Source organism: Meles meles, chromosome 19, assembly GCF_922984935.1.
Source record: "Meles meles chromosome 19, mMelMel3.1 paternal haplotype, whole genome shotgun sequence".
NCBI lineage: Eukaryota > Metazoa > Chordata > Mammalia > Carnivora > Mustelidae > Meles > Meles meles.
In genome coordinates, this window is record NC_060084.1 from 51,900,547 (window position 1) to 51,927,631 (window position 27,085).

Below are 27,085 nucleotides of genomic sequence, written 5' to 3' on the forward strand. Positions count from 1 at the left end.
CGCCTTGTGCAAAGATGGCTGCACCGTGAGCGCAGAGGAGGAGGAGGCGGCGGCGGCGGCGGCGAGAGAGCGAGCACCCAGCGCCCGCACCCACCCCGGGGCCGCCCGGGACGCCCCCTCCTGAGCGCGCGCCCTCCCTTCTCTCTTGCAAGCGCCGGGGCAAAGGCGGAGACAGCGGGGTCCCTCCTACCCCCTTTCCCTCCAGGGGGAACCCCCCTTCCCCCCTCCTTGGCTCGGCGGCTGCACCCCCTCCCTTGCCCGCCCCTCCGCCCCTGCCCCCTCCCTCCCCAGCCCGGGGCCTTCCCGGGCCTTCGGCGGCTGCAAAGAAAAAGAGAGAGAGAGAGAGAGAGAGAGAGAGGGAAAAAAAAAAGCAGCAGCGGAGGGAGCGGCGGCGGAGGAGAGCGCGCGCGCGCCCCCTCCCTCCCTCCCTCCCTCCCCCTCCCCCCAATTTCCACCGCGGCCAATTCATGGACAGGAACTACCCCAGCGCCGGCTTCGGGGACCCGCTCGGCGCCGGGGCGGGATGGAGTTACGAGAGGTCAGCGAAAGCTAGGTAAGGAGCCGAGGGTGGCCTGGAGGAAGGGGCCAAGGGGTGGGGGCCCAGCCGGGCCGGGCCTGGCCCGCCTGGCGACGCGTGCATCGCAAACTCCCCTCCGGCTTGCAAGGGAGCGGCCTTCCTCGGTTTGCAACAACGCCGCCGCCCCAGTTTGCAAATTGCAAACTCCGCCAAAGCCAGCTCCGGCATGCAAAGGGAGAGATGCAGCGGGAAAATGGGGGTGCAAAATAATTTCGGACGGAAAGGCCCCGGGAAGGTGGGAGGGACTGGTGAAGCAAGGCCTGGATTTCCCCCCATCCTTGGATTCCCGGCTTGCTGATTCCTACCCCCTGCGCCCCAGGCTCTGCTCTTGCTAAGGTGGGATGGAAAGGAGAATTAGAACGCAGAGCTGGGGGGCTCCCCCCCTCCCGTCCTATTGTTCCGGGACTGCGCGAGGCCGCGCCACTCGGCCTCCCCCCACCGAAATTCCGCGCGCAGAGTGGGCACAGGGCCCCGCCCCCTTTCCAAGCTGGGGTTCTGTGTGTGTAAGGGGGGGGGGTCCTGGAATCTGAGACACGCCCCCTTTAGCTCCCCCACCCCCAAAGGCAGAGAATCCTAGTTGATGGCGAGGAGTGGAGTATTTGACCTCTCGAGTCCGAGCCATGAATCGGGGCCGTTGCATGGGAAGATTCAGATATTTCCGTGGTGTGTGGTTGTGTGTGTGAGCGTGGGCCCTGTGCGTGCTTAGTTGGTAGCCTGCTCACCTGCGAATCAGCCCCTTTCCTGATGTGTATGTTCTGCCCTCACTCTTCACCTGCCCCCAGGCCCCCGCCCCCTGGGTTACCCGGCGTGGTTGGGCATGATCCCACATGTGTTAGGATTTTCCATTTGGGACTTAGCGCTCTGTATGTTTCCTTCCCCACGAGTGAGCTGGATCGTCATTTGCACACATACCTGGGTTTGCAGTGGGCCATACATTTGAACCTCAACCCCGGGGGATGGACGTTGTTCTTGTTCGCACTTGTACCTGGTACTTTCCCCTAGTCCTATCCCTCCCCCACCCCCCATCCCAGCCGTTTGGGGAACAATCTACCTTCTCCCAACTGTTTGCATCACCCCATGAAGTTCAGGGCCATGTGTTCCCACGTGTGTGCAGTAGAGTGGGCTTCCTTATGCACCTCTCAGGTTGGCCCCAGGGCCTTGTGTCATCCAGGGGGTGGTGGGCTCGGTAGGAGGTCCATGCCTTTCACATTCTCAACTTGAGGTTCTTCCTCTGACTCTTCACCCTCTTCTGTTTGTCTCGTCTCTGTGCATGGCTGTGTTTGTAAACGTGAGACTATCTGGGGTGTATTTATTGGAGAATGTTTCATGGCTCTTTTCGTTGGGTACCCCGATTCCCTTGTCTTCTTTCCTTTAGGGCCCAAGGTTCCTTAGGATAACCCCCAGTCAGCTGGAGGATTTCCCCCCTCACCCCGGGGGATTTGCTGAGTTCCCTTCTAGGGCAGCTTTGGAGGACACCCTAACATCTCTCCCTTCCTCCCAGCTTGGTCTATGGCAGCTCCAGGACCTCGCACCCCGAGACCGACATCTTACACCGCCAGGCCTACGCGGCCCCCCACCCACTGCAAAGCTATGCCACCAACCACCACCCGGCAGGTACGGCCCCCGTCCTGCCCCGCCTGGGCTGGCCCTCCCTCCGAGGCAGCTGGTTGGCTGCTGAAAGTTCCACCCCTCCTAATTGGCCGTGCCCTGTGTCCCGGCCCGCCCCTTGCTACCTCTCCTCTGATTGGTTGCCTCTGAGGCTGCTGGTCCCTGCTCAATTTCACGCTGGATTCGTCCACCCTTGTCTCTGGCCCCGCCTCTTTCGCTCCAATTGGCCCCGTCCCCTCAGCCCCCAAATCCCACCTTCTCTTCCAGGCTTTTCCTCCTCTCTATCCCACCCCAGTCCTTTCCTGCTGGGTTTGCCCGTCCTTTTGGCTCCTTGGTCCTGTGAATTCGTTCTTCCTGATTCCTTTTCTTCCTGAGTGGGCCTAAGTCTTTGGACCTTCCCTTTTTTTCCTGGGTTTGCCCACCACCTTATTCTTCCCTGGGTAGACCTACCTCTAGGGCTTCCGGTTGGTTCCCTTCGTCCTGGCTGAACCAATAAGGAGTTATATTGTCCCATTTGATCCTTAACTTTCCTGGTTGGTTCCCTCCCTTTATTCTTGTCCCCTCCTTTTTTTCTGGGATTCTTCCACTTTCAATCAACCCCTTTTGGCCTGTCCTCCCAGTGCTTCTAAGTGGCCTTTCCCTTCCTTGCTAGAATTGCCCAAATTCTTTTGTGTCTCCCCTGCCCCCCTCCTTTGCCTACCTTTCCTCTCCTAGGCTCCCTGCCCTCATGACTGGGGTATACTTCATCCTGCTGATTGGCTCCCCTTTCCCCTTCGTTGTCCTCAGCCCTGTCTCCTTAGTTTGGCTGTGTTTACTTGATCCTCTTTGAACCTCCCTTTTTGCTTTCTCCAGCCCCTTTCCCTGGCCCAGCTTGTTTTTGCCTTTTCCTTTTCCCTTTCAACTCTGCCACTTAGCTGACTCTGCCCCTTTGTCCTTGGCCAGGCCTCTCTGGACTCTTCGACACTGGCCTCCACCACGCGGGCTCAGCAGGGCCCGACGCCTCCGTCATGAACCTCATCTCGGCCCTGGAGTCCCGGGGCCCCCAGCCTGGCCCCTCTGCCTCCTCTCTCCTCTCCCAGTTCCGCAGTCCTTCCTGGCAAACAGGTAAGCCTAACTCCGGTCCAGGAGTGCCAGGGTGGGGCTGGCATGTGGTCTGCCCTGACCTGTGGTCTTCTCCATCGTCCCCAGCCATGCACACGCCGGGCCCCACGGAGCTCTTCATTTCAGGCGCCCTGCCGGGTTCCAGCACCTTTCCATCCTCCTCTGCCCTGTCGGCCTACCAGCACCCGGCTTCCTTCGGCAGCCGCCCCTTCCCAGTGCCCTCATCCCTCAGCCTCCAAGACCCCCCATTCAGCCCCCCAGCTAACGGGCTCCTGTCCCCTCATGACGTGTTGCACCTGAAGCCCTCGCAGGCACCCACAGTGCCATCCTCGCTGGGCTTCGAGCGCCTGGCGGGGGGCGGTGTCCTGGGGCCCGCTGGTCTTGGCCCGGCCCAGACCCCTCCGTACCGCCCCGGCCCCCCAGACCCCCCGCCACCTCCCCGCCACCTCCCAACTCAGTTCAACCTGCTGGCTTCCTCTTCTGCTGCCGCTGCCGCCGCCGCTGAACAGTCCTCCCCACAGCTGTACAACTTCTCGGGTGCTGCCCCAGGCCCCCCACCACCCGAGCGGGCCCTGCCCCGCCAGGACACCGTCATCAAGCACTACCAGCGGCCCGCCAGTGCCCAGCCCCCGCCGCCCCCAGCCCACGCCCTCCAGCACTATCTGAGCTGTGGAGGCAGCTATCCCTCCATGGGCCACAGGGCTAACCTGGCCTGCAGCCCCCTGGGCGGTGGGGAGCCCTCCCCTGGTGCTGGCGAGCCTAGCAAGGCTGGGCCCAGTGGAGCGGCGGCTGGAGCATCGGGCCGGGCTGCGGGCCCTGAGGCGGCTGGGGGAGGTGGGGCAGGGGGTGGCGGTGGAGGTTACCGCCCCATCATTCAGTCGCCCGGTTACAAGACGGGCAAAGGCGGCTATGGAGCGGCTGCGGGAGCTGCCAACAGACCCCCACCGCCCCGTTCAACGGCCACACCCAAATGCCAGAGTCTGGGTGGGCCAGCAGCAGCCTATGCCACCGGGAAGGCCTCTGGGGCTGGTGGGGCAGGTGGCCAAGCCTATTCCCCTGGTCAGCCCCAAGGGCTTCTAGGACCCCAGGCCTATGGGCAGGGGTTTGGAGGGGGTCAAGCCCAGGACTTAAGCAAAGGCCCGAGCTACTCAGGGGGGCCCCCGCAGCCTCCCAGTGGCCCCCCACCTCCCGGCCTAGCCACGTGCCAGAGCTACTCCCCAGATCAGCTGCAGGGGCAGCTCTATGGGGTTCAGGGTGAGCCGTACCCAGGGCCAGCTGCCCACTCCCAGGGGCTGCCAACGGCCAGCCCCTCGCTCAGCTACAGCACTGGCCATTCCCCTGCGCTCTCGGGTCACGGAGGTGGCTGGGGGCCCAGCTCCCTGGGGGGTGGTGGGGAGGCCAGCCCTTCTCACATCATCCGCCCGTTGCAGTCGCCACCTGCCCCCGGCCGCCCACCTGGAGTCGGCTCTCCGGGGGCCCCCGGCAAATACCTGAGTTCCGTCCTGGCGTCGGCCCCGTTCCTGGCACCCCCAGGAGCCGGCAGCTATGCAGCGGGAGCAGGGGGCTACAAAGGCAAGGGGGATGGCTCGGAGCTGCTGGCGGGGCCTGGCGGCCCTCCTGCTGAGCGCACGGAAGATGAGGAATTCCTCATCCAGCATCTCCTGCAGGCTCCTAGCCCCCCGCGGACCTCAGGGGCAGATGGCTTGGTGGGGGAAGATGGGGCGGCAGATGCCTCCAAGGGACTTGGGGGTAGTGGTGGGGCCGGGGGCCCACCGGGCACGCCCTACGAGCTGGCTAAGGAAGACCCCCAGAGGTATCATCTGCAGAGCGTTATCCGCAGCAGTGGCAGCCTTGATGAGGGTACCACGGCAGCCCTGGAGCTGGGCCTGGGGAGGCTGAAGGAGAAGAAGAAAGGGCCGGAACGGGGCGGCGAGACCCCGGAGGGGCTGGCCACGTCAGTTGTCCACTATGGGGCAGGTGCCAAGGAGCTGGGCGCCTTCCTCCAAAAGAGTCCACCGCCCCCACCTCCCACAGCGCAGCCTGCTCAACCTACACCCCACGGCCTCCTCCTGGAGGCCGGGGGCCCTGACCTCCCACTGGTGCTGCCCCCACCTCCACCCCCGCAGCTGCTCCCCTCAGTCCTCAGCCATGCCCCCAGCCCCTCTCCCAGCGCCCCCAAAGTTGGCGTTCATCTCCTGGAGTCAGCCACCCGCGACGGAGCACCCCAGCCGCCCCCGCCGCCGCCCCCGCCTCCACCACCCATGCCCCTCCAGCTCGAGGCTCACCTCCGCAGCCACGGCCTGGAGCCCGGTGCCCCCAGCCCCCGCCTGCGTCCCGAGGAGAGTCTGGAGCCACCGGGCACCATGCAGGAATTGCTTGGGGCCCTGGAGCCGCTGCCCCCGGGGCCCGGTGACACTGGCGTGGGCCCACCTAATACCGAGGGCAAGGATCCCTCTGGTGCCTACCGCAGCCCCAGCCCGCAGGGCACCAAGGCCCCCCGCTTTGTGCCACTCACGTCCATCTGTTTTCCTGACTCCTTGCTCCAAGATGAGGAGCGCAGCTTCTTCCCCACCATGGAGGAGATGTTTGGCGGAGGGGCAGCGGATGACTATGGCAAGGCCGGGCCGCCGGAGGACGAGGGTGATCCCAAGGCGGGGACTGGGCCGCCTCCAGGCCCCCCAGCCTATGATCCTTACGGGCCCTACTGCCCTGCTCGGGCGTCTGGAGCCGGGCCCGAGACGCCAGGCCTGGGCCTGGACCCCAGCAAGCCGCCTGAGCTGCCCTCCACGGTCAACGCCGAGCCTCTGGGCCTGATCCAGAGCGGGCCCCACCAGGCGGCCCCGCCACCACCGCCGCCACCCGCCACCACCGCCGCCTGCCTCGGAGCCCAAGGGAGGCCTCACCTCCCCCATCTTCTGCTCTACCAAGCCAAAGAAGCTGCTCAAGACGTCGTCCTTCCACCTGCTGCGGCGCCGTGACCCGCCCTTCCAGACACCCAAGAAGCTGTACGCCCAGGAGTATGAGTTTGAGGCGGATGAGGACAAGGCCGATGTGCCCGCTGACATCCGTCTGAACCCTCGGCGCCTGCCCGACCTGGTGTCCAGCTGCCGCTCCCGCCCAGCCCTCTCACCCCTGGGCGACATCGACTTCTGTCCACCCAACCCAGGCCCGGATGGCCCCAGGCGCCGTGGCCGCAAGCCCACAAAGGCTAAGCGTGATGGCCCACCCCGGCCCCGGGGGAGGCCCCGGATCCGCCCACTGGAGGTCCCCGCCACTGCTGGGCCAGCCTCAGCCTCCACGCTCACTGATGGGGCCAAGAAACCTCGGGGCCGGGGCCGTGGTCGGGGCAGGAAGGCTGATGAGGCAGGGGGCACGCGGCTGGAGCCCCTGAAGCCACTTAAGGTGAGAAGGACTGGGGTCCAGATGGCTAAGGTTTGGAGAAGGCAAAGGCTTGGGACCGCAGTTGGGGGGTGTGTTGGGGGCTGTGGTTTATATTCCTGAGCCTTGGTGGCAGTGAACCTGAGGGTTGGGATTCTAGGCTTCCACCATCAGAGATCTGAGTATCGAGACTTCAGGGTCTAAGGGGAAGCACAGGGGATTGAAGCTTGGGTTCTTAGGTTCTGGGTCTTGAAGGAGCCGTGATTGGGGGTTTCTGGATTCCTGGGTCTTGTGGGAGGAGGGTCTCGAGGTTGGATTCATGGGCTGGAGGCTAAGAGGGGTCAATGAATGCTGAGGGAGGAATGCCAGTCCTGTCATTCTGGAACCTGAGAGAGGGGGTCTGGGGGCTTTGATTCTAGGGTTCTACAGGCTGAAAGTTGGAAAGTGATCTAGGCCTTGAGGAAGTGTTGGGGGCCTGCACCTTGGCCTCTGAGCAGGGAGGGGACTTGGGACCCCAGACTTGTGGACCCTGACTCCCCACTGCCCTGATACCTAGATCAAGCTGTCTGTGCCCAAGGCCGGCGAGGGTCTGGGAGCCTCCTCAGGCGATGCTGTGTCCGGTGTTGACCACAACAGCCTGGATTCCAGCCTGACCCGGGAGAAGATCGAGGCCAAGATCAAGGAGGTGGAGGAGAAGCAGCCAGAGATGAAGTCTGGGTTCATGGCCTCCTTCCTGGACTTCCTCAAGTCTGGCAAGCGTCATCCGCCGCTCTACCAGGCTGGCCTGACACCCCCGCTCAGCCCCCCCAAGAGTGTGCCGCCCTCCGTGCCCGCCCGTGGCCTGCAGCCCCAGCCTCCTACCGCCCCCACTGTGCCACACCCCCCGCCCGCCGGCGCCTTTGGGCTGGGGGGTGCACTGGAGGCGGCTGAGAGCGAGGGGCTGGGGCTGGGCTGCCCTTCACCCTGTAAGCGGCTAGACGAGGAGCTGAAGCGGAACCTGGAGACGCTGCCCTCCTTCTCTTCCGATGAAGAAGACTCAGTGGCCAAGAACCGGGACCTGCAGGAGAGCATCTCCTCGGCCATCTCCGCGCTTGACGACCCACCCCTCGCTGGGCCTAAGGACACTTCCACCCCAGACGTGCCCTCCTTGGCAGCTGAGGCTGCGGTGCCAGGGCCCCCGCCACTCCCGGGGCTCCCTAGTGCCAGCAGCAATGGCACACCCGGTGAGCTCTGGAAAGATGGTTTGGGGGTGGGTCGTGCAGGTCGCGCACTGTGTAAGAGGCATCAGTCACGCTGTAGGTGAAGGAGATTTGCGAGTTCACAAATTGAGGGCAAACACCTGGTGCGAGAAAGGACTCATTTTCTGACCTGTCCACAGATGCTAAGTGGGCTTTAGGTGCCCCAAGGTGGGCACCGGAGAATGCTGGGAAACAACAGGTTTTAAGTGATGGATACAGGGAGGTGAAAGGGTACTGAGAGGTTCTGAGGACTGCCAGGGGATATGGGGCCTGAGAAGGAGCTAGGATTTAGAGATGTATGGTAAAAGACAGAAGAACGTCTGTGGGGGCGGTAGGGAGAGACTGGAACATTGATTAAGTGGGTCTTGAGGGGGGTGGTGAGAGGAAAAGGCTGGGGGTATGCAGGGTCTGGATGGTGGTCTGTCCCGAAAGAGGCTTTGGACAAAATTTAAGGTGCTTTGGATGGGAGGAAATGGAGGCATTGATTCCGAGAGGGACATTTGGGACAATTAATGAGGAGGCTTGAGGGCTCAGAGACATCCTAGGGAACGGAGGGAACTTCTCAGGGATTGTAGGAAGGTGGGAAACGGGGAGCAAGGGAACAAGACGATCTGAGGCCAAAGTAGAGATGAGAACTACCAGGGCCTTCTGAGCAGTGTCACGATTTGCTGAAGCCTGCAAGCCCTGGGGGGTGAGAACCTTGGAAGGGTCAGGAAGGCTCCTGGCTAAGGACACAGCGATGGAGAAGAAGCAGTTTTAGGGGTTGGGAAGGATTTTAAGGCGTCAGAGGGTGAGGTTAGAAAAACCCATGGGGAGTCAGGGCAGTAATGATCCCAAGTAGAGAGCAGTCCGAGGAAAGGGCAGGGAAGATCTTGGATGGAGGAAGGGACAAGACTTGTGAGCAGGAAACGGGGAGGTAGAGGCACAGAAGGAATGATTGGGGAATTGGGAGGAAAGGTAAAAAAAAAAAAGGGAGGTGAGAGCCAGCAAGGGCTTTGAGGCAACTAAGAGGTGTTTCAGGACTAAAAGGGACAACAGGACGAAAATTCAGGGACTCTGAATTAGTGCTGGAGCTGGGAAGGGGTCTCTGGGAGGGACTTCGACAGAGTGGAAGGGCTTTGGGGGAGCTGAGGAGCTGTTGGCATAGGAAGGGACATTCAGGGACAAGAGGAGAGGTGTTGGGGATGGTAAATGGCATTCAGGAACTAGGAGCTGTGTCAGGGCAGGGCAAGGAGCTTTGTAGGGACTCGGGGAGACAAGGGGGAGATGGACTGTGGTGGGAGACAGTTGAGGGATGAGGAAGGGTTGGTGGTTGGACAAAGGACGACTGATTTTGACGGAGGGACATTGTGTAATGGTATTAACTACCCAAAGAGACAGAAGCGGGGGAGTATGTGGAAGCCAGGAAAAGATGGGGAGGGACAGAGCCCCATTTCCAGGTGGGAAGGCTTAGTAGGACGTTGGAGAAAGAAGGGAACCTGGACTTCCTGTGGCTATCTGGGGACAGAAGTGGGTATGAAAAGTCCGGGAGGGGAGGGCCCTGGTGCCTGGCTGGCTCAGTCGGTGGAGCATGCTGTTCTTGATTTTGGGGTCGTGGGTTCGAGTCCATGTTGGGTGTGCAGATTACTTAAAAGCAAAATCTTTAAAAAAAAAGGGGAGGGGACAGATACAATCTTTGACCAGGCAAAGGGCAACAGCAGAAGAGTAAGAAGTGGAGATGAGTGGGATTTGGAGCAGCGATGGGTGTTGGGGTGTTAGGAGTTGATCAGAAGGGGGATGGGAGCGCACAGCAGGAAGACCCTGGGGAAGGGAGGAGCCTGAAAGGGCTTAGAGCAGATACTGATTGACATTGACCGGCACTGACTGCAGACCTGAGGGACCCGCGCATGCAGTGGGGGTGGAGTGGGCCTCCCCGCACCCAGGGGGTTTGCCCTGATGCGCCTCTCGCCCACAGAGCCCCCGCTGCTGGAGGAGAAGCCCCCGCCCTCGCCGCCTCCCGCCCCGACGCCGCAGCCACCTCCGCCGCCCCCCGCCGCCAGCCCTGCCCTCGCCGCCCCCCCTGGTGGCCCCGGTGCCCAGCTCGCCGCCCCCACCGCCCCTGCCGTCGCCGCCCGCCCCGCCGCCGCCTCCGCCGGCCGTCGCGCCCGAGGAGCCCGCTGCCCCGTCCCCGGAGGAGCCAGAGCCACCGGACGCACGACCCCTGCACTTGGCCAAGAAGCAGGAGACAGCGGCCGTGTGCGGGGAGACGGATGAGGAGGCCGGTGAGAGCGGCGGGGAGGGCATCTTCCGGGAGCGCGATGAGTTTGTCATCCGCGCGGAGGACATCCCTTCTCTCAAGGTGAGTGTGTCTGAAAGCTGGGCCCGCGGGATTTGGCCCCAGAGCGGTGACAGAGCGCCTGCTGGATGACAGGCTCAGCGGGGCCCGTCCTGAATTCCCAGACTGATGGGCGGCGGCGCCCGGCTCTGATATTGGGGAGGGGAGGTCTTGGAAATGGGAGAAAGCGATTGTTAACATTTATTGCAGACATTCTGGGCACTGGGGTTCCAATAAGGAACAAGGCAGGCAGGTGCTGGTTTCAGTGAAGGTTTAATTGCACAAGCCAAGAGAGCCAGTCTGCTTTGCAACGTGTAGTATGATGGTGGAAACTGAGGAAGTAACAAAATGTTTCTATGAATACACACACGCACACACACACACACACACACAGGCTTGTAATCTGTACTTGTAATAGCCAATGATTTGGGGCTGTGAGGCCGCATCTAAAACACTCTTTGCAGATCGGCCCATTTCCTGCTTCCATTGACCCTGCTTTGGGGCTTGGCCAACTGTGACCTCCAGGAGCCAAATCCAGACCCCTGCCCGTTGTTATGAATAAAGTTTTATTGGCGTACAACCCATGCCCATGCATTTAAAATCCCCTAGGGCTGATTTCCCCATACAATGGCAGAGTGAGGTAGTTGAGGCAGAGCTTAGCTGACCCATCAAGCCAAAAATCTTTCTTATCTGCTCTGTTATGGGAAAAACTTGCTGATTGCTGCTGTACTCGGTTCATTGGACAGGGAGATTTTTGGATCAGAGGATTCATAGCATAGGTGCTTGACAAGGCTAGGTGACATGAGATGCTCATGTAAGGCTTCTCCTGGGAAGCCGTGAGCCTGAACAAGTCCTTGGTGGCAAGCCATCCTCACCTTGATGGTGACACCATAGATGACGGCCTTTTTTCCTATTAGTGTCACAGACTGAACATTGACAAGGGGCCAATATTTGGCCCTTGATGAACATTATCAAGTTTAATTTATTCTCTGGTGTGGCTTCTTAAGACGGAGGTATTGTGGGACGAATTCATTATCAGGTTAACAACCATTGTTATGCTTTGCTGTAAATGTGTTCTGTGAGGTGAACTTAATTGTCTTCTGCTGTATGATTTTTATTCCATCTTATTGTGGAAGAAGTAGAGCCGCTAGAGTAACGGGAATGTATGTACCCATCCCTCAGCTTCCAGCATCGTCCCTTCCTGGCTAGTCCTTCTTTCTCTCTGATCGGGCACATTCTGCCGCCTGCCCTACCCCACCAATTCCAGACGTCATGTTCTATCTTCCATACCTTGTCTTTTTTTTTTTTTTTTTTTTTGCATGGTGGTTGCTTCACCCAAAAGAACATTGATGAAAGGTATATTAGGGAATTACAAAGCACAATGCCAGAGTGATTGGTCATGTTCTCCAAACCAGCCAGCAATCCCAGAATTTCCTGCTCCTTCCTCTTGCATCCCTCGCGATCCTTATCACTGCCGTTATGTCTTGGGTACATTATTTGATTTTGGGGGGAAACAATGTATTTATTTTTTTAAGATTTTTATTTATTTATTTGACAAACAGAGATCACAGGTAGGCAGAGAGGCAGGCAGAGAGTGAGGGGGAAGCAGGCTCCCCGCTGAGCAGAGAGCCTGATGTGAGGCTTGATCCCAGGACCCTCAGATCATGACCTGAACTGAAGGCAGAGGCTTAACCTACTGAGCCACCCAGGCACCCCTATTTATTTGTTTTAGAGAAGGAGAGAGAGTGCACAGAGGGAGAGGTAGAGGGAGAAAGAGAATCTCGAGCAGACTCTGTTCTGAGTTCAGAGCCCTATGCCAGCCTCGAGCTCTCGACCCTAAGATTGTCTTGACCTGAGACAAAACCAAGAGTCAGACGCTGAACCAGCTGAGCCACCCAGGCTCCCCACGTTGCTTCATGTTAACTTCGTGACTTCTGAAGCTGATTTATCTTCAGCTGGGACAAGCAAGGAAGATGGTCAGAACGAGGAATTTAGTGCAATTTTTTTTTTTGTTCTTAATTTTCTTTTAAGACTTTTTTTTAACATTTTATGATTTTATTTATTTATTTGACAGAGAGAGAGAGAGACATCACAAGTAGGCAGAGAGGCAGGCAGGGAAAGAGGGGGAAGCAGGCTCCCTGCTGAGCAGAGAGCCCGATGCAGTCCTCGATCCCAGGACCCTGGGATCATGACCTGAGCGGAAGGCAGAGGCCTAACCCACTGAGCCACCCAGGCGCCCCTTTTAAGACATTTTATGTATTTATTTGACAGAGTGCACAAGCAGAGGGAGAGGCAGGCTGCCTGCTGAGCAGGTCGCCTGAGGCTGGGCTCAATCCCAGGGCTCCGGGACCATGACCTGAGCTAAAGGCAGAAGCTTAACCCACTGAGCCACCCAGGCGCCCCCTAACTTAGTTAAAATTTTTTTAAAAACCAAGCTTAACGCCCAACATGGAGCTAGAAGTCACGACCCTTAGTCAAGAGTCATGTGCCCTAAGGACTGAGCCAGCCAGGTACCCATCGTTTTTTTTTACTTTAGTTGTGGTAACTTTTACATATCGTGAAACTTATCGTCCTAACCATGTTTAAGTGGTACCATTCAGTGCCATTAAGTATATTGACATTGTTGTGTGATGTTCACCGCTGTCTCCGGGTTTTCTCTTTATTTTTTTATTATTATTTTTTAAGATTTTATTTATTTATTTGGGAGAGGGGGAGCAAGCACGAGCAGAGAGAGGGAGAAGCAGACTTCCCACTGAGCAGGGAGCCTGATGTGGGGCTCGATCCCAGGACTCTGGGATCATGACCTGGGCCAAAGGCAGATGCCTAACCACCAACGTGCCCCCAAGTTTTATCTCTATGATCACCTCTCATGATTGGGATTACTATTCCTGTTTTACAGGGAAGGAAACTGAGGCGCAGAGTGCCACAGTAGCCTTCCTAGACTTTCGTGGCCTGGGATCCACACTGGCTCTGTTGGCCCCAGGAGCCTGGGCTCTCAGCACCCGACTCAACCTTTCTCTGTGTGCATTCTGGCCAACATTGACAATGGCAGTGGCACATGTGACAGGGAGCCCAGCCCTGGGCCGAAAGAACAGGGCTTTTACAGATGAGGAAGTTCACATTCGGAGAGGGACTCCGTCGGCTGGGGGGTGCCGAGCTGGGATTGGAACCACAGCCATCCGACACCACCTCCCAGCTGGCATGAGGCCGGGCAAGGACTCAGATGCTTAAAATACAACACGAGCGTGCATTACAATGGGGGGACACACAGCCCCAGGACTGAATCACTTCTGCAGACATTGGAGACCCGGGCAGGCTGGCAGCATCGTTGCTGAGAGCCCAGCTTTGGCCTTAACCTGACTGGTTCATTCTCTGCCACTTTTGGGCTGGGCTGATGTCGACCCTCCCTGACTATGGATTTGGTGATAGAGGTGATCCCGTTAGTACCTCCCTCGGGTAACGGAAGATCCAGGCCTTAAAGCTCCATGGAACTGTGGGTGGCACCCAGTAGGTGTCCCTTTGCTTACTTCTCTCTGCAAAGCTGGGCACATTTTTTCTATAAAGTGCCAGCTAGTAAATATTTTAGGCTTTGCAGGGTGCAGGATCTCTGCTACATCTTCTTGTTCTGTTTTTACGATCCTTTATTTTTATCTTAAGATGATTTATTTATTTATTTATTTGAGAGAGAGAGAGAGAGAGAGAGAGAGAGAGCATGAGAGGAGGAGGTCAGCTGGAGAAGCAGATTCCCTGCTGAGCTGGGAGCCTGATGTGGGACTCGATCCCAGGACTCCAGGATCATGACCTGAGCTGAAGGCAGTTGCTTAACCAACTCAGCCACCTGGGTGCCTCCGATCCTTTAAAAATTAGGAACCATTCTTGGGGGCGCCTGGGTGGCTCAGGGGGTTAAGCTGCTGCCTTCGGCTCAGGTCATGATCTCGGGGTCCTGGGATCGAGTCCCACATCAGGCTCTCTGCTCAGCAGGGAGCTTGCTTCCCTCTCTCTCTCTCTCTCCCTCTGCCTGCCTCTCGCCTACTTGTGATCTCTCTGTCAAATAAATAAATAAAATCTTTAAAAAAAAAAAATTAGAAACCATTCTTATTTTAAAGATCTCTGAAAATGAGCAGCAGGCCTTAGTTTTTTCCAGAACAGTGGTAGTCTAATAGAAATGTCGTGGGCTGTATACATCATTTTATTTATTTATTTATTTATTTTTAAGATTTTCTTTAGTTATTTGAAAGAGAGCACAAGCAGGGTATGGAGCACAGGGAGAAAGAGGTGCCCCACTGAGCAGGGAGCCCTACTCAGGGCTTGATCCTGGGACTGACTCCAGAATTATGACCTGAGCTGAAGGCAGACGCCCAACTGACTGAGTTGCCCAGGCGCCCACGAACACGTCATTTTACACTTTCTTGTATCATGCTTAAAAAAAAGTGAGGGATGCCTGGCTGGCTCAGTCAGTAGAGCACGTGACTCTTGATCTCAGGGTCCTGCGTTCAAGCCCCACATTAGGTGTGGAGCCTTCCTAAAAGAAAAAGAATTAAAAAGTTTAAAAATTGGTGAGATTAGCCACAAGAGTGTATTTTCTCTAACAAAGCTTATTTAGAACAATCATTTTAGCGTGTAATCAACGTAGAAAAAGCTAACAAGATGTTTTACATTTTTTTGCATATCAACCCTTTGAAATCTTGGGTGTATTTTTTACTCATGGAACATATTTGGGGCAGCCAAATTAGCACAAGGCTGGCCCTCTTCTCTGCTTCAGCTTCCCCAGCTATAAAGTGGGACTGATAACATTAACTTCCAGTTCTTGGAGATGTTGAAGATTTAAGAGCGTGTAAATGCTGAGCTTGTAAGAGTTTGCTGGATGGAGAAAAGTAGGGGGCAGGCGGTCCCGATGGAGGGAGCAGGGTGCAAAGGTTGTGTCGTGAGCAAAAACACGGTGTTTGAAGGGGTTGAGTGGCTGTGTTGTGAGTGCTGAACCCGGGAAGGTAGGCAGCTACCAGGTCATGCCGGAGTGAGATCAATGGGCACCTGCTGGAGAGTCCACTTTTGGGTTTTCCAGTAGCTGCTAGGGCCCCTGGCTAGCAGGGCAGTGGCTGGGGAGGTGTCTAGGCCTGATGGCAGTCTGTCTGCCACCTCAGTCCTGTGACACTGATTCCTCTGTTAATGGAGCATGAAGCTTTTCTTCCTTCCTTCCTTTCTTTTTTTCTTTCTTTTTCTTTTAAGTAGGCTCCACACCTGGCGTGGAGCCCACTGTGAGGCTTGAACTCACAACCCTGAGATCAAGACTTTAGCTGAGATGAAGAGTCAGATGCTTAATGACTGAGCCACCCAGGGGCCCCAAAGCTTTCTTACTATCATCCTGCTAGGTGCTTCTGGCTCATTCCGGTCCTGCAACTTACTGCCCTTGTCTTTGCTTCTCAAGAGTTCACATTCCCAGAAGAGAATCTGATTGGTCCAGCTCAGCATTTGGGGCCAAGATAGGATTAGTGATTTGCCTGTTGATTGGCTGCGTGGTCAGGTCTCTTCCAATCAGCTGTGGCTTCCATGGGGGCAGGGGGGCAGGAGAAGTGGGTGTGGTCAGTGATAGGTTTGACACCAGGAGGGGTGGGAAGGACGGCCTGAGGGCTCATTGGCTCTGGTTGGGGATCAGGTAAGGCTGATGCCAGGGGTTGAATGTGATGACCACAGAGAGGAAGAGTGGTTCTGGGAAAGCCACCAAGCTCAGTTGGGGTGTGGTAAGCCAAGGGGCCTGAGTTTAGGTAGAGAATCAGTCAGTGCCTTTGAGGAGGCCAGTTGGGGAGTGGGAAGAGACGGGGTGGTCTTCCCTGGCTGGGAGGGTTGCTCTGGCTTTCTTGCCGACTTCTGAGAACTAGAATGGGGACAATCATGTTAACACTGAGAGGCAAAAGGCACCCGTTTGTAGGGGTGGGAGAGCACTGCATATGCAAAAACCTGGAGAATCCCAAAGTCTGGGGTTCATCTGCTGAATTTGGAGAGATCTGGATGGCCTGTGGGGCAGGGGCAAGAGAAGAGAAAGGAAACCGAGGCAAAGCCTCACTGTGCCAAACTGTGGAGCCTGCACTAGGGGCCCTAGAAGGTTTTGGAGCACAGCAGCACGTGGCCCAACCCTTGGGCCTCTGACCTGACTTCCCAAGGTGACCAGGAGGGCGGACTGGGAACCATAGGGTAGCTGGAGAAAAGGATTTGGGGCCAGGGCACCTGCATTCCTGTCTCGTCCTGCCTCTTGTGACTTAAGCCAAGAGCCTATCTATCTATCTATCTATCTATCTACCTATCTGTTTATTTGAGAAGTTTTGGTGTATTTTTTTCTTTAAGATTTTATTTATTTGACAGAGAGAGACACAGCGAGAGAGGGAACACAAGCAGGGGGAGTGGGAGAGGGAGAAGCAGGCTTCCCGCAGAGCAGGAAGCATGATGTGGGGCTTGATCCCAGGAGCCTGGAATCATGACCTAAGCTGAAGGCAGATGCTTAACGACTGAGCCAACCAGGCGTCCCCAAGAGCCCTTTTAGACCTCATTCTCATCAGGTTATTGTCATCTCTTCTTGGCACTCCACAAGTTGATCTGAGGGATGCACAAAATCACCGACACACACACAAAAATGGATGCGAAACCACTGACCCAAACTAGGAGTAGGCAGTGGATAGCTGACAAACAGACCCCAGTGTCACAGCTCCTGCCAGGGTCAGACATCATCAATTCATCGCAGCACTTAGGCTGGGGCTGGTTCTGAGGCATGACCAATCAATTGAAATTGTCATCTGAATCCTGTTATTACTTGAGTGTGATTTCTTTGAATACAGGGACTAACTTCCGTTCATCTGTGGGTTATCACAATACCCAGTGCACATTTCTTGCCGCATCTTTTTTTTTTTCTTAAGGTTGTATTTATTTACGAGAGAGAGAGAAAGTGAGCAGGGGGAGGAGCAGAGGGAAAAGGGGAAGCAGACCTGCACTAAGTGTGGATTCCCCATGCAGGGCTGGATCCCACAACCCTGAGATCACGACCTGAGCTGAAACCAAGAGTCAGTCACTCAGCAGACTGAGCTGTCCAGGCGTCCCGTCCCACACTTTTCCACGCTGTCCCGTGTCATTGCTCAGCCTGCTCACAGAAGACTGTCCTTCCAGGACTCACTTAGGTGTCACCTTTTCCAGGAAGCATTATTGGATTCAGATTGCATCTGAGGTCCTTCCTTTAGGCTTCCGCAGTGTCTGGGAGGGCAGGGGTGTCTGCCATTCATGTGCTTATTGTGCTGTCATTTTGGGGGGCCATGTCTGGCTCTCCTGCTATGCTCCTTACTCCCCAGATTATACACACTGGGTCTGACCCATAGCCTTCAGTTTCCAGCGTCCAGCTGCGGGGGTCACACAAGTCTCGGGGTGGGGCATTCATCTGAGTGTAGGTGGAGTGGAGATGGGGGAGCCTCATATCACTGTGTCTTGCCCTGTCCTGGAGAGGGGGATGAATTAAGTGGCCGCAGGTCACCTGTCTGTTCTTGGCACAAAGCCGCAACCTTACTCTGTTTTATTTGCTTGTCTGCCTTGTTTCTGTGACGAAGGTCCCATCAAAGGCACAGTCGGTCTCATTTCCCACTGTACCCCAGGGCCAGCACGGCGTCTGGAAGATGGTGGCTAGGTGCACAGGCATTGACATTACTTTAAGTCACTTTATAAAGGCCATCTTCCTGTAACATTGTAACAGTTAAAACTTTGTAGCACAAGAAGGAACACCTTGTTTGAGAGTCTTGGGTAAGCCGCAGCTTGGGGTGGTGGGGAGGACGTGGCCAGCCTCGAGCTGCCTCCCCAGGGCTGAGACCATCCTAGGGCCGAGACACCTTCTGGCCAGTGTGCGGTGATACCTGTTGACAACAGTGCCTTTTCTCGAAGGGGTTATCGAGGGAGAATGTAGGACCCAGGAATTGGGGACAGGGAGGGCAGGAACGAGGGCTGACCTAGCTGGCCTCTCGGCACCCCTCCTCAGCTGGCATTGCAGACGGGGCGGGAGCCCCCCCCAATCTGGCGAGTGCAGAAGGCCCTGCTGCAGAAATTCACTCCAGAGATCAAGGACGGGCAGCGGCAGTTTTGTGCCACCAGTAATGTAAGCCTGGAGGGGGCAGTGAGGACTCGGGGAGGCCTGGGAGGCGGGGGGGGGGGAGCAGCCCCCCCCATGCATGGCTGGGATTCACCGCTTCTCTAGGGGGTGGCCCAAAGGGAGGCGCCACCTCCAGGAGACCGAGGAACTATTGTGGGGGGGCGGGAGGGGTGGAAGTTTCGGGGATCAGGATGCCAGGCTGCCTGGCTGCTGTGGGTGAAGCATTTCTTCACGTGCCTCTTTCCCTCCATAGTATTTGGGATATTTTGGGGACGCGAAAAACCGGTATCAGCGCCTTTACGTCAAGTTCCTCGAAAATGTCAACAAGAAGGATTATGTGAGGGTCTGTGCCCGAAAACCCTGGCACCGGCCCCCGGTGCCCGTCAGGTACCCTGGTGGGCGGGGGCGATGGGCATGGGGATGGAACATTCAAGAAAAGAGGTGGAGGCAGGGAGAGTGGACACAGGCCCAGAGAGAGAAAGAAAAGCACCCAGGTCTGGGGTTGGGGGGCAGACAGAGGCAGGAGGGGAAGCTGGTTCTGTGCTCAGTGTGACGGGGATCTCAAGAGAAGCATTGGGGTTTCTTAGGGTCTGCCGACTGCATCTAGTCCCTTCCGCGTTCCCTTCCAGACGCTCCGGGCAGGCCAAGGGCCCTGCGTCTGCTGGGGGCAGCTCGGCACCACCTCCCAAGCCTGAGACCACTGACAAGACGGTATGTGAGAAGCCCCCAGAGCAGACGCCTGAGACACCCGTGCCCGCGCCCCCTGCTCCTGAGAAGCCGTCCCCACCGCGGCCCCTCGAGAAGGAAAAGGAGAAGGAGCGGGTGACACGCGGGGAGCGGCCGGTCCGGGGAGAGCGGAGCGCAGGCGGGCGGCAGACTCGGCCCGAGCGGAGCCTCACCGCGGGACAGCCCGCCACCTCCCGGCTGCCCAAGGCCCGGCCCACCAAGGTGAAGGCTGAGCCGCCCCCCAAGAAGAGGAAGAAGTGGCTGAAGGAGGCGGCGGGAAACGCCTCTGCGGGCGGGGGTCCGCCAGGCAGCTCCTCGGACTCCGAGTCATCCCCGGGAGCACCCAGCGAGGATGGTGAGGCCCTCGGGAGCCACGAGGCGGGTCGGGAGGCCTCAGGAAGTGAATCCCCAGCATCGGGAGGAGGTGTGGGCGAGTGCGGGCTACAGGGTTGCAGCAGCGAGAGTTCGTAAATTAAAATAATCGTGGTATTTGTCAGTCACGTGACACCTAACTGGGATGGGTGTCTTCTCTAAATTCTGTACCCGGATTAACTTGTGCGATGTTCATAACAGGGCTACAAAGTAGATACTGTTATTTTTAAACCTTTTATTTATTTATTTTTATTTTATTTTATTTTATTTAGATTTTGTTTATTTATTTGAGGGGGGAGAGAGCACAAACGGGGAGGGGCAGAGGGAGAGGGAGAAGCAGGCTCCCCGCTGAGCTGGGGCTTGATCTCATGCCCTGAAATCCCCACCCCAGCCAAACCCTGCCCAACCGACTGAGCCACCCAGGTGCTCCAAGGGTAGCTGGTGTAACAGAGACTAAAGGGTGCAGGCAGTCAAATGAGTGAGGTCGCTTTCCATCAAAGCCTGACTTAGGTGTTGGTTTCTTGGAAAATGAGAGGCTCTTAAGTTGTCCAGAGTCTTTGTTTCTTTTCCTCTGCCTTCCGCCTGCCTCTTGTCCTCAAGCATGTGATCAGAGGCACCTCAGCAGCCCCAAAGCCGCACGCTTGTCAGTGGGAAGGGAGTCGGAGGACAGGGAATGGGGGGGTTGGATCCTTTCTTTCAAGTTGCCAGATCTGGGCGTGGCACATATGCTGTCTCTCCTGTCCCATTGGGCAGAACTGGGTCACATGGCTACACCTAGCTGCAAGGGAGCCTGGGAAATGCAGTCTTTTAATTGTGCATAGCAATGCCAGATCATGCCAGGTGGAAGCAGTTAAAGGGGATGTCGTGAGGGTGCCGAAAGGGAGGACATTTAGCAAAGGCCCAGATTTTCAGGTCTTTCCTTTTCTGGCCTTCAATTTCCCTTTCCTTTTTCTTCAACGATTTACACACTGTATAGTTCACGTACTTAAAAACATAAAATGCGGTGGTTTTTAGCACAGTCCTAGGCATCCATCTTGGCAGTCGATTTTAGAACACTTTCAATACCCCAAAAAGAACCCTTATATCGATTGGTTATCACTCCCTTCCTGGACATTATGCATAAGGAAATCCTATAACGTGTAGGTTTTTGTAATTAGTGTCTTTCACTTGGCGTTAACATTTGGGGTTCATCCGCGTGGTAGGTGTGTCAGACCTTACTCCTTTTTGCGACTGAGTACGATCCCACTCTGTGGATGGATAGACCACCCTGTATCTCCAGGCACTAGTTGATAGGACTTCTGGGTTGTTTCTACTCCTTAGTGGTTGTGAGTAATCCCAGTATGGAGATGCATGGACAGCTCTGAGTTTCCTGAGCGCTCCAAAGGGGAGGAGCTGAACTCCACCCTCTTATGGGAGCGGCTCCCCTGCCAAGGGGCACTATGGGTCTGGGTCTGGGTCTGTCTGGCCTCAGCCCATTGGACCAGGAGCAAGTGAACGTGACTCATGCTTCATGCAGCCCAGAAGCCGGCAGAACTAACCTCCTTGCTTGTCTGAGAGCAGGGATCCTCCGTGTGCCCAGGCTGACACTCTTTCCTTCCTTAAACTCATCATAGATGTTCTAGAAGGACGTTGCAGTTACTGTCTTCTCTCACCTCCTCTAGTCCACTCCCATTTGGCTTCCTGAGCCCTGTTCTACACATCTTTATCGAGTACCTACTTCATGCCATGAAAGAGGTTCCAGCAGTGAACAGAATAAGCAAAAACATGTATCCTCATGGGAGCTTGCAGTCTTAGCTGGGGGAGTCCATCAGATAAACATGTTATGTAACAGAGCACAAAACAATGAGGAAAATGGTCAGGGTAAGACTGGCCAGGCTTAAAGGCAGTTCAGAAAAGCATTTCCGGTCCAGAAGATCCAGGTGGTATAGCGGGGGCTGTTTTCGGGGGATGATGGAGCTGGGGAAGGCTTCTGGAAATGACATTGGAGCAGAGATCTGAGTGCAGCAGGGTTGGGGTTGGGTGACTGGGAGAGCGAACATTCCAGGCTGGGCGTGTCTGGGGATCAGGAAGGAGGCCAGTGGCTGGAGCGAGTGAGTAAGAGGAGAGGGTGAGAAGTGAGGGCAGAGAAGGAACAGGACCAGATCTTGGAGGTACAGGAGTCCTGAAGCTTTGTGGTCCCACTGGAAGGACTTTACCCTGAGCGACATAAGAGCCATAGGAGGGTTCGGGCCAAGGCCTGGTGGAGTTTGACAGCCACTGCCAGGGTTTCACTCTGGCCCCTGAAATGACTGTCACCAAGGACCCTCCATGTGGATGAGTCAAAATGGACATTTCTCACGCCTCTTCCTGAGGGACGTTTTAGGGCCGTTCAGTGCCAACTGCTTCTCTTTTCTCCCCGATGTTCCTTCTTGGGTTTCATGTGAGTGTCCCTCACTCCTGACCTTGGCCTTGTTGCTTCACCTTTCACTTGGCAGGCTCAGCTTCCCAGTGAGCCTTGCTAGTTTCTTCCCCCTGGCCCCCCTCCAGGCCTCCCCCAAACCCCCTCCCTCTGGATCCCACTGAGTTCCTTGTCCCAATTTCTCTATCTCAGGGACAGCCCCACTGGCTACTCAGTCAGCAGGCCAGATCTCCCGGCACACAAGCCTTTGCTCCCTCACCTCCACAGCTGGGAAGTCCCCAGCTCTGGCCCTCCTGTCCTCCTGTCCTCCATCTCTGGATTTTGTCCTTATGGCCCTGCTACGTCTTCATCCTTTCTTATGTGGTCCATTATCCTGGCCTCTGGTCTCTGGTCTCATCCCTTTGATCCATCCCCTACATGGCCTCGAGGGGTCTTTCTACACTTAACCCTTGCCCCTCCCCTGCTCACAGCTTTCCCATGGCTCCCTTGCACCCACCACGAAAAGCCCCTATTCTCTTCACTTCCCACCTCCTCCCCACAGTCTTGTCCTTTGTGATCTGATCTCTGAGTGGCTTCGCTGGTTTGGAAACCGATTATGCTGCTTCTTTAGACTTTATTGAAGCCACACGGGAGTAGTCAAACATGAGGTTCACTGGCCCGGAATGCTTTTTTCCCCATCAGTCAAGATTTAGCTCCTGGCTGACCTTGAACCGACCTTCCCTGGCTGGCCAGGCCGAACTGGTTACCATCTATGCCCGTGACTCCCACCCCTAGAGCGTGTTGCGCTGGGACTCAGGGCTCCCTGAAAACGGGGGTTTCTCTCTGACCCTGGTACGTAGAACATTGCCACCCAGGTGGCCTCCGATGAAGGCCGAATCGTGAGCTTGGGTCCCATTCTCATCCCCCTCTCCCCTAGAGCGGGCAGTCCCTGGGCGGCTGCTGAAGACGCGGGCAATGCGGGAGATGTACCGCAGCTACGTGGAGATGTTGGTGAGCACAGCCCTCGACCCAGACATGATCCAGGCTCTGGAAGACACGCACGGTGAGCCGAGGCCTGGGGAAAAAGGTTCTGGCACTCCCGCTCTGCCCCACCCCCTCCCTGTGCACGGTGGGGCTTCAGATCCCCTGATGCCACCTCCTGATCTTGCAGACGAGCTGTACTTGCCGCCCATGCGGAAGATCGATGGTCTCCTCAATGAGCACAAGAAGAAAGTCCTGAAGCGGCTGTCACTGAGCCCAGCCCTGCAGGTGCCTGTGGGGCCTGGGTGGGAGGGGTCTGGAGCCCAGCGGGGGGGATCGGAAGAGATGGGTATGAGTGAGTCATGGCATCCGCAGAGCATCAGACCCTGAAGGGAGCAGCCACTAGAAGGTTCTGGCTTGGCCAGGGGCAGAGCTAAGGGCGGGGCTCCAGCTGGAAGTGGTCTCTGCCCACTGAGATGGAGGGGGCTTGGTCGGTGGGGAGAGATCCAGAGACTTGGCGAAGGTTGGGGGTGCACAGCTGGGAAAGCCCAGCAGAGTTTATGGAGGGAAGGTTTTGGGGACAGCGGGTGGCCGAGGCCTTGCTGGGGGACAGTGGTATGGCTTCTCTTGTCATGTGGGATTCTTGGTGTCTCAGGCCTCACTGTTAAGTCACTTGTACGATTTCCTTTCTGGAACGGCCTCAGATTCAGGGGTACAATATTCGGGCCGCTCTGAAAATTCTGATGGGGAGTGTTGTGTGGGGCTGAGAACTTGAGGGTACAATGTTAACACAACAGAATTCTGGGACGGAGTGTTAGTCTGGCCTTAAAATGTCCGGATGGGTCCTGGTCTGGATCTGGGAATTCTGGGGTGGATTTTCGGTTGGCTCAGAAAATTCTTGGTGGGATGTTAGTCTCCCAGATGATACGGGATAAAAGTAATGAATCTGATTCTGGCAGTCCGGATGGGATGTCAGGGTGACCGAGAGTTCTGGGATGGAGAGTTAGTCTGGCTCTGACAGGTCTGGGTAGGGTGTTATCCCAGGGTTAACATTTCTGTGGCGGAATATTAGGATAAGTCTGGGTATGGTGGGATGGAGTCTTCGTCTGGTTTTAACATTCTGGGATGGAGTGTCCTCTTGGCAGTGGGGATTCTGGAATTGAGGCTGTGTCTCGAAATTCTGAGTAGGATGTTAGGCTGAGGCTGAGAATCCTGAGTGGAATTTTTTTTTTTTTTTTTTTAAGATTTTATTTCTTTACTTGACAGAGATCACAAAAAGGCAGAGAGGCAGGCTGAGAGAGGAGAGGAAGCAGGCTCCCTGCTGAGCAGAGAGCCCGATGTGGGGCTCGATCCCAGGACCCTGAGATCATGACCTGAGCCGAAGGCAGAGCCTTTGAGCCTTTGAGCCACCCAGGCGCCCCCCTGAGTGGAATATTAGCGGTCTCCGAGAAGCTGGGCTCGGCCCCAAAGCTCAGTAGAAGGGTCACCAGACAGGCCTAGGCTCCTCTGTCCTTTGAGACACCCAGGATTCCCGAGGGTCTCCTGATCTGCGCCCCGAGGGAAACGGAGGCAGCTGAGAACTGAGCGGAACTGAGCGGTGCATTTGGAGAGTGTGGGTCCAGGGGGACATCCCACTGACCGCTCGGCTTCCCACAGGACGCCCTGCACACGTTCCCCCAGCTGCAAGTGGAGCAGAGCGGGGAGGGCTCCCCAGAGGAGGGGGCCGTGCGGCTGCGGCCGGCGGGGGAGCCGTACAACCGCAAGACGCTCAGCAAACTCAAGAGGAGCGTGGTCCGAGCCCAGGTGCGGCTGGGGGTGGGCAGGCGGCACAGGCACCTGGGGACAGGAGCTGCTCCGCACTGGGCAGTGGCGTGAGGCTTCTCTGCTCCGTCTGTCCCAGGAGTTCAAGGTGGAGCTGGACAAGTCGGGATACTACACGCTCTACCACTCCCTCCACCACTATAAGTACCATACTTTCCTGCGCTGCCGGGACCAGGTAAGCCCACCGCGGCACGCGGTGCCCTGGGGTTCTGCCCCACAGGCTCTGCTCTGGATCCAGGGGTCCAGACCCCAGGCCCCTCCTCCCTCAGACCCAGGAGTCCAGACCTCCAGCCCCTCCTCCTTCAGACCCAGCCAGGGGTCTCGCTCCAGCCCCCGTTTCCCTGGAACATCGATTGCTAGAACTCCAGGCCCCGGTGGCCGCCCGCCACAGCTCCCTGTCTAACGCCCTGCAGACCCTGGCCATCGAAGGCGGCGCTGAGGACCTGGGCCAGGAGGAGGTGGTCCAGCAGTGCATGCGGAACCAGCCGTGGCTGGAACAGCTCTTCGACTCCTTCAGCGACCTGCTGGCCCAAGCACAGGCCCACAGCCGCTGTGGGTGACCCCCGCCCAGCCTGGGGAAGCACCTCTTCCATGAACGGAGAATTGGGACAGAACTGTGTCCTCAGGAGCTAACCCCCTGGGCCCTGTTGCCAGGGAAGGGGGGGGTCATTGGTCAGGGTGTGTCCATGCTGCCCCCACAGGGCAGGGTTCAAAGTTCGACTCCTCCCCTCTCCCACACCCCCTCCACTCCCCCCCCCCCGCCCTCCCACTGTCCGGTGTACAGAGAAATTATTTATATATATGTATAAATGTCTATTTAGTAACGGTTTCCCTCCCCACCTTGCCCCAATCCTCTCTCCATGGCCATAGCCCCGCCCCCTCCACCTTGTACATAATGTATAGGAAAAGTCTATGTATGGTTGAGGGGGGCGGGGTGGCTTCAGAGAGCTGGGGGACCCCCCTTCCCCCCAATCCCCCCCTTCATAGGCCAAGATCTTTGCTAAAGGCCATTCCCTCCCCAGGGCATTCGGCATTGGGTGGGAGGGGGAAAACGCATCTTGTTAATTATTTTTAATCTTATTTATTGTACATACCTGGGGCGAGGGGCTGGGGAGGTGGAGGGGGGAGAATGGTCCCCTCCCTTTGGCCCTCCTGCTCCTTTTCTACTGCGATTGTCTGTGTCTGCCCCTCCCCTACCACCCCATCCCCTTGTTGTCTGGATGTGGTTCTATTTTTTATCCGTCTCCTCTCCCCTCCCCTCCCCCCAACCCCTCTGCTCCTACCTCCCGACCACCCTTTGTCTCTTGCTCTTTCTTGGGCTTCTGTACAACTCAACTTGTATACACTGTGTACACACAACCAGCCAAACGAAAACCCAACAGCAAACACTTTATCAGCCGGCTGGAGTGCCTCTGTCCCGCGGCGTCTGGGCGGGCCCAGGGGTGGCAGAGGCAGAAAGGGTCTGGAACTGCAGCGAGGCTTCTCTGGAAGCCCCCAGAAGTGGCCGGGCTGGGGTCGTTGTATGCCTTACATCTTGCTGTGTAAAATCAGCCACCACCGCCCCGCCCCGAAATTTAGTGACCTAAAACAAGAAATGTGTGCAGGTCCACTGGGTGGTCCCCTCCCAGGGTCTGTTGTGAGGGTCCAGTCAAGTCTGCCGGAACAGTGGCCCCTCCGGGGAGTGACTGAGGTCATAGGATCTGCTTTCAAGGTGGCTCACTTTAACTTTTTTAAATATTCATTTGAGAGAAAGCGAGCATGAGAAGGGAGTGAGGGGCAGAGGGAGAAGCAGACTCCAGAGCAGGGAACCCGATGCGGGACTCGATCCTAGGACTCCAGGATGGTGACCCTAGCTGAAGGCACAGGCTCAACCACTCAACTGACTGAGCCACCCAGGTGCCTCGAGGTGGCTCCCTTTTAAGGTGTGTGGATCGCCTTCGGGCTGGAGGCTGCATTTCTGTGCCGTGGGCACCTCACCATGGGCACCTTGGGGGTCTCCACAACATGGCAGCTGGCTTCCCCCAGAGCAGGGGATCCCAGGGAGAGAGTGAGAAAGAAGCCAGCAGAATTTTCTATCCTAACAGCATTGCTTCCTGCATACTGCTCATGGGCAGGGGGTCCTTGAACCCAGTACCCACTTGAAGGGAGTTTCGGTTCTGCTTCGAAAAGGGGAAAGTGTAGGTACTTTTGGATGTGTTTTCAGACCATTGTAGACTGTGGCAGGTGTTGGGAGTTGACCAGCTTTTTTCTTGGCTGCCTAGTGTGGACTCAAGGGTGGATCTCTTGTAATCTTGAACCCTGGAACTGCAGGGTCACGAGCAGACTGGCATTTGAGACGTGGATGGATTCCTGTGTTCTGGACACTTGCTGCTCGAAGTGTGATTTGCCGCCCTTGGGAGTTCTGTCCATCCGTCCCCACCCCCAGTAGCCCCCGCCTCCCCGCAAGAGCTTGTAGAAATGTAGACTCTGGGACTGA

The 27,085-nt window shown here is 56.8% G+C and overlaps 1 protein-coding gene across 1 annotated transcript; it reads left to right on the forward strand.

Annotated features, from left to right (window-relative positions):
- On the forward strand, nucleotides 1-26,002 carry PRR12 (proline rich 12). Its single transcript, XM_045989122.1, is given in 16 exon segments — nucleotides 1-553; nucleotides 2,079-2,191; nucleotides 3,128-3,289; nucleotides 3,374-6,143; nucleotides 6,145-6,688; nucleotides 7,221-7,887; nucleotides 9,857-9,926; nucleotides 9,928-10,240; nucleotides 18,222-18,338; nucleotides 18,586-18,719; nucleotides 18,962-19,413; nucleotides 22,745-22,870; nucleotides 22,979-23,076; nucleotides 24,445-24,591; nucleotides 24,689-24,784; nucleotides 25,023-26,002. Coding segments are annotated over 16 exon segments (6,042 nt in total). The 5' UTR covers nucleotides 1-467; the 3' UTR covers nucleotides 25,170-26,002.
- The last annotated feature ends 1,083 nt before the right edge of the window (nucleotides 26,003-27,085 follow it).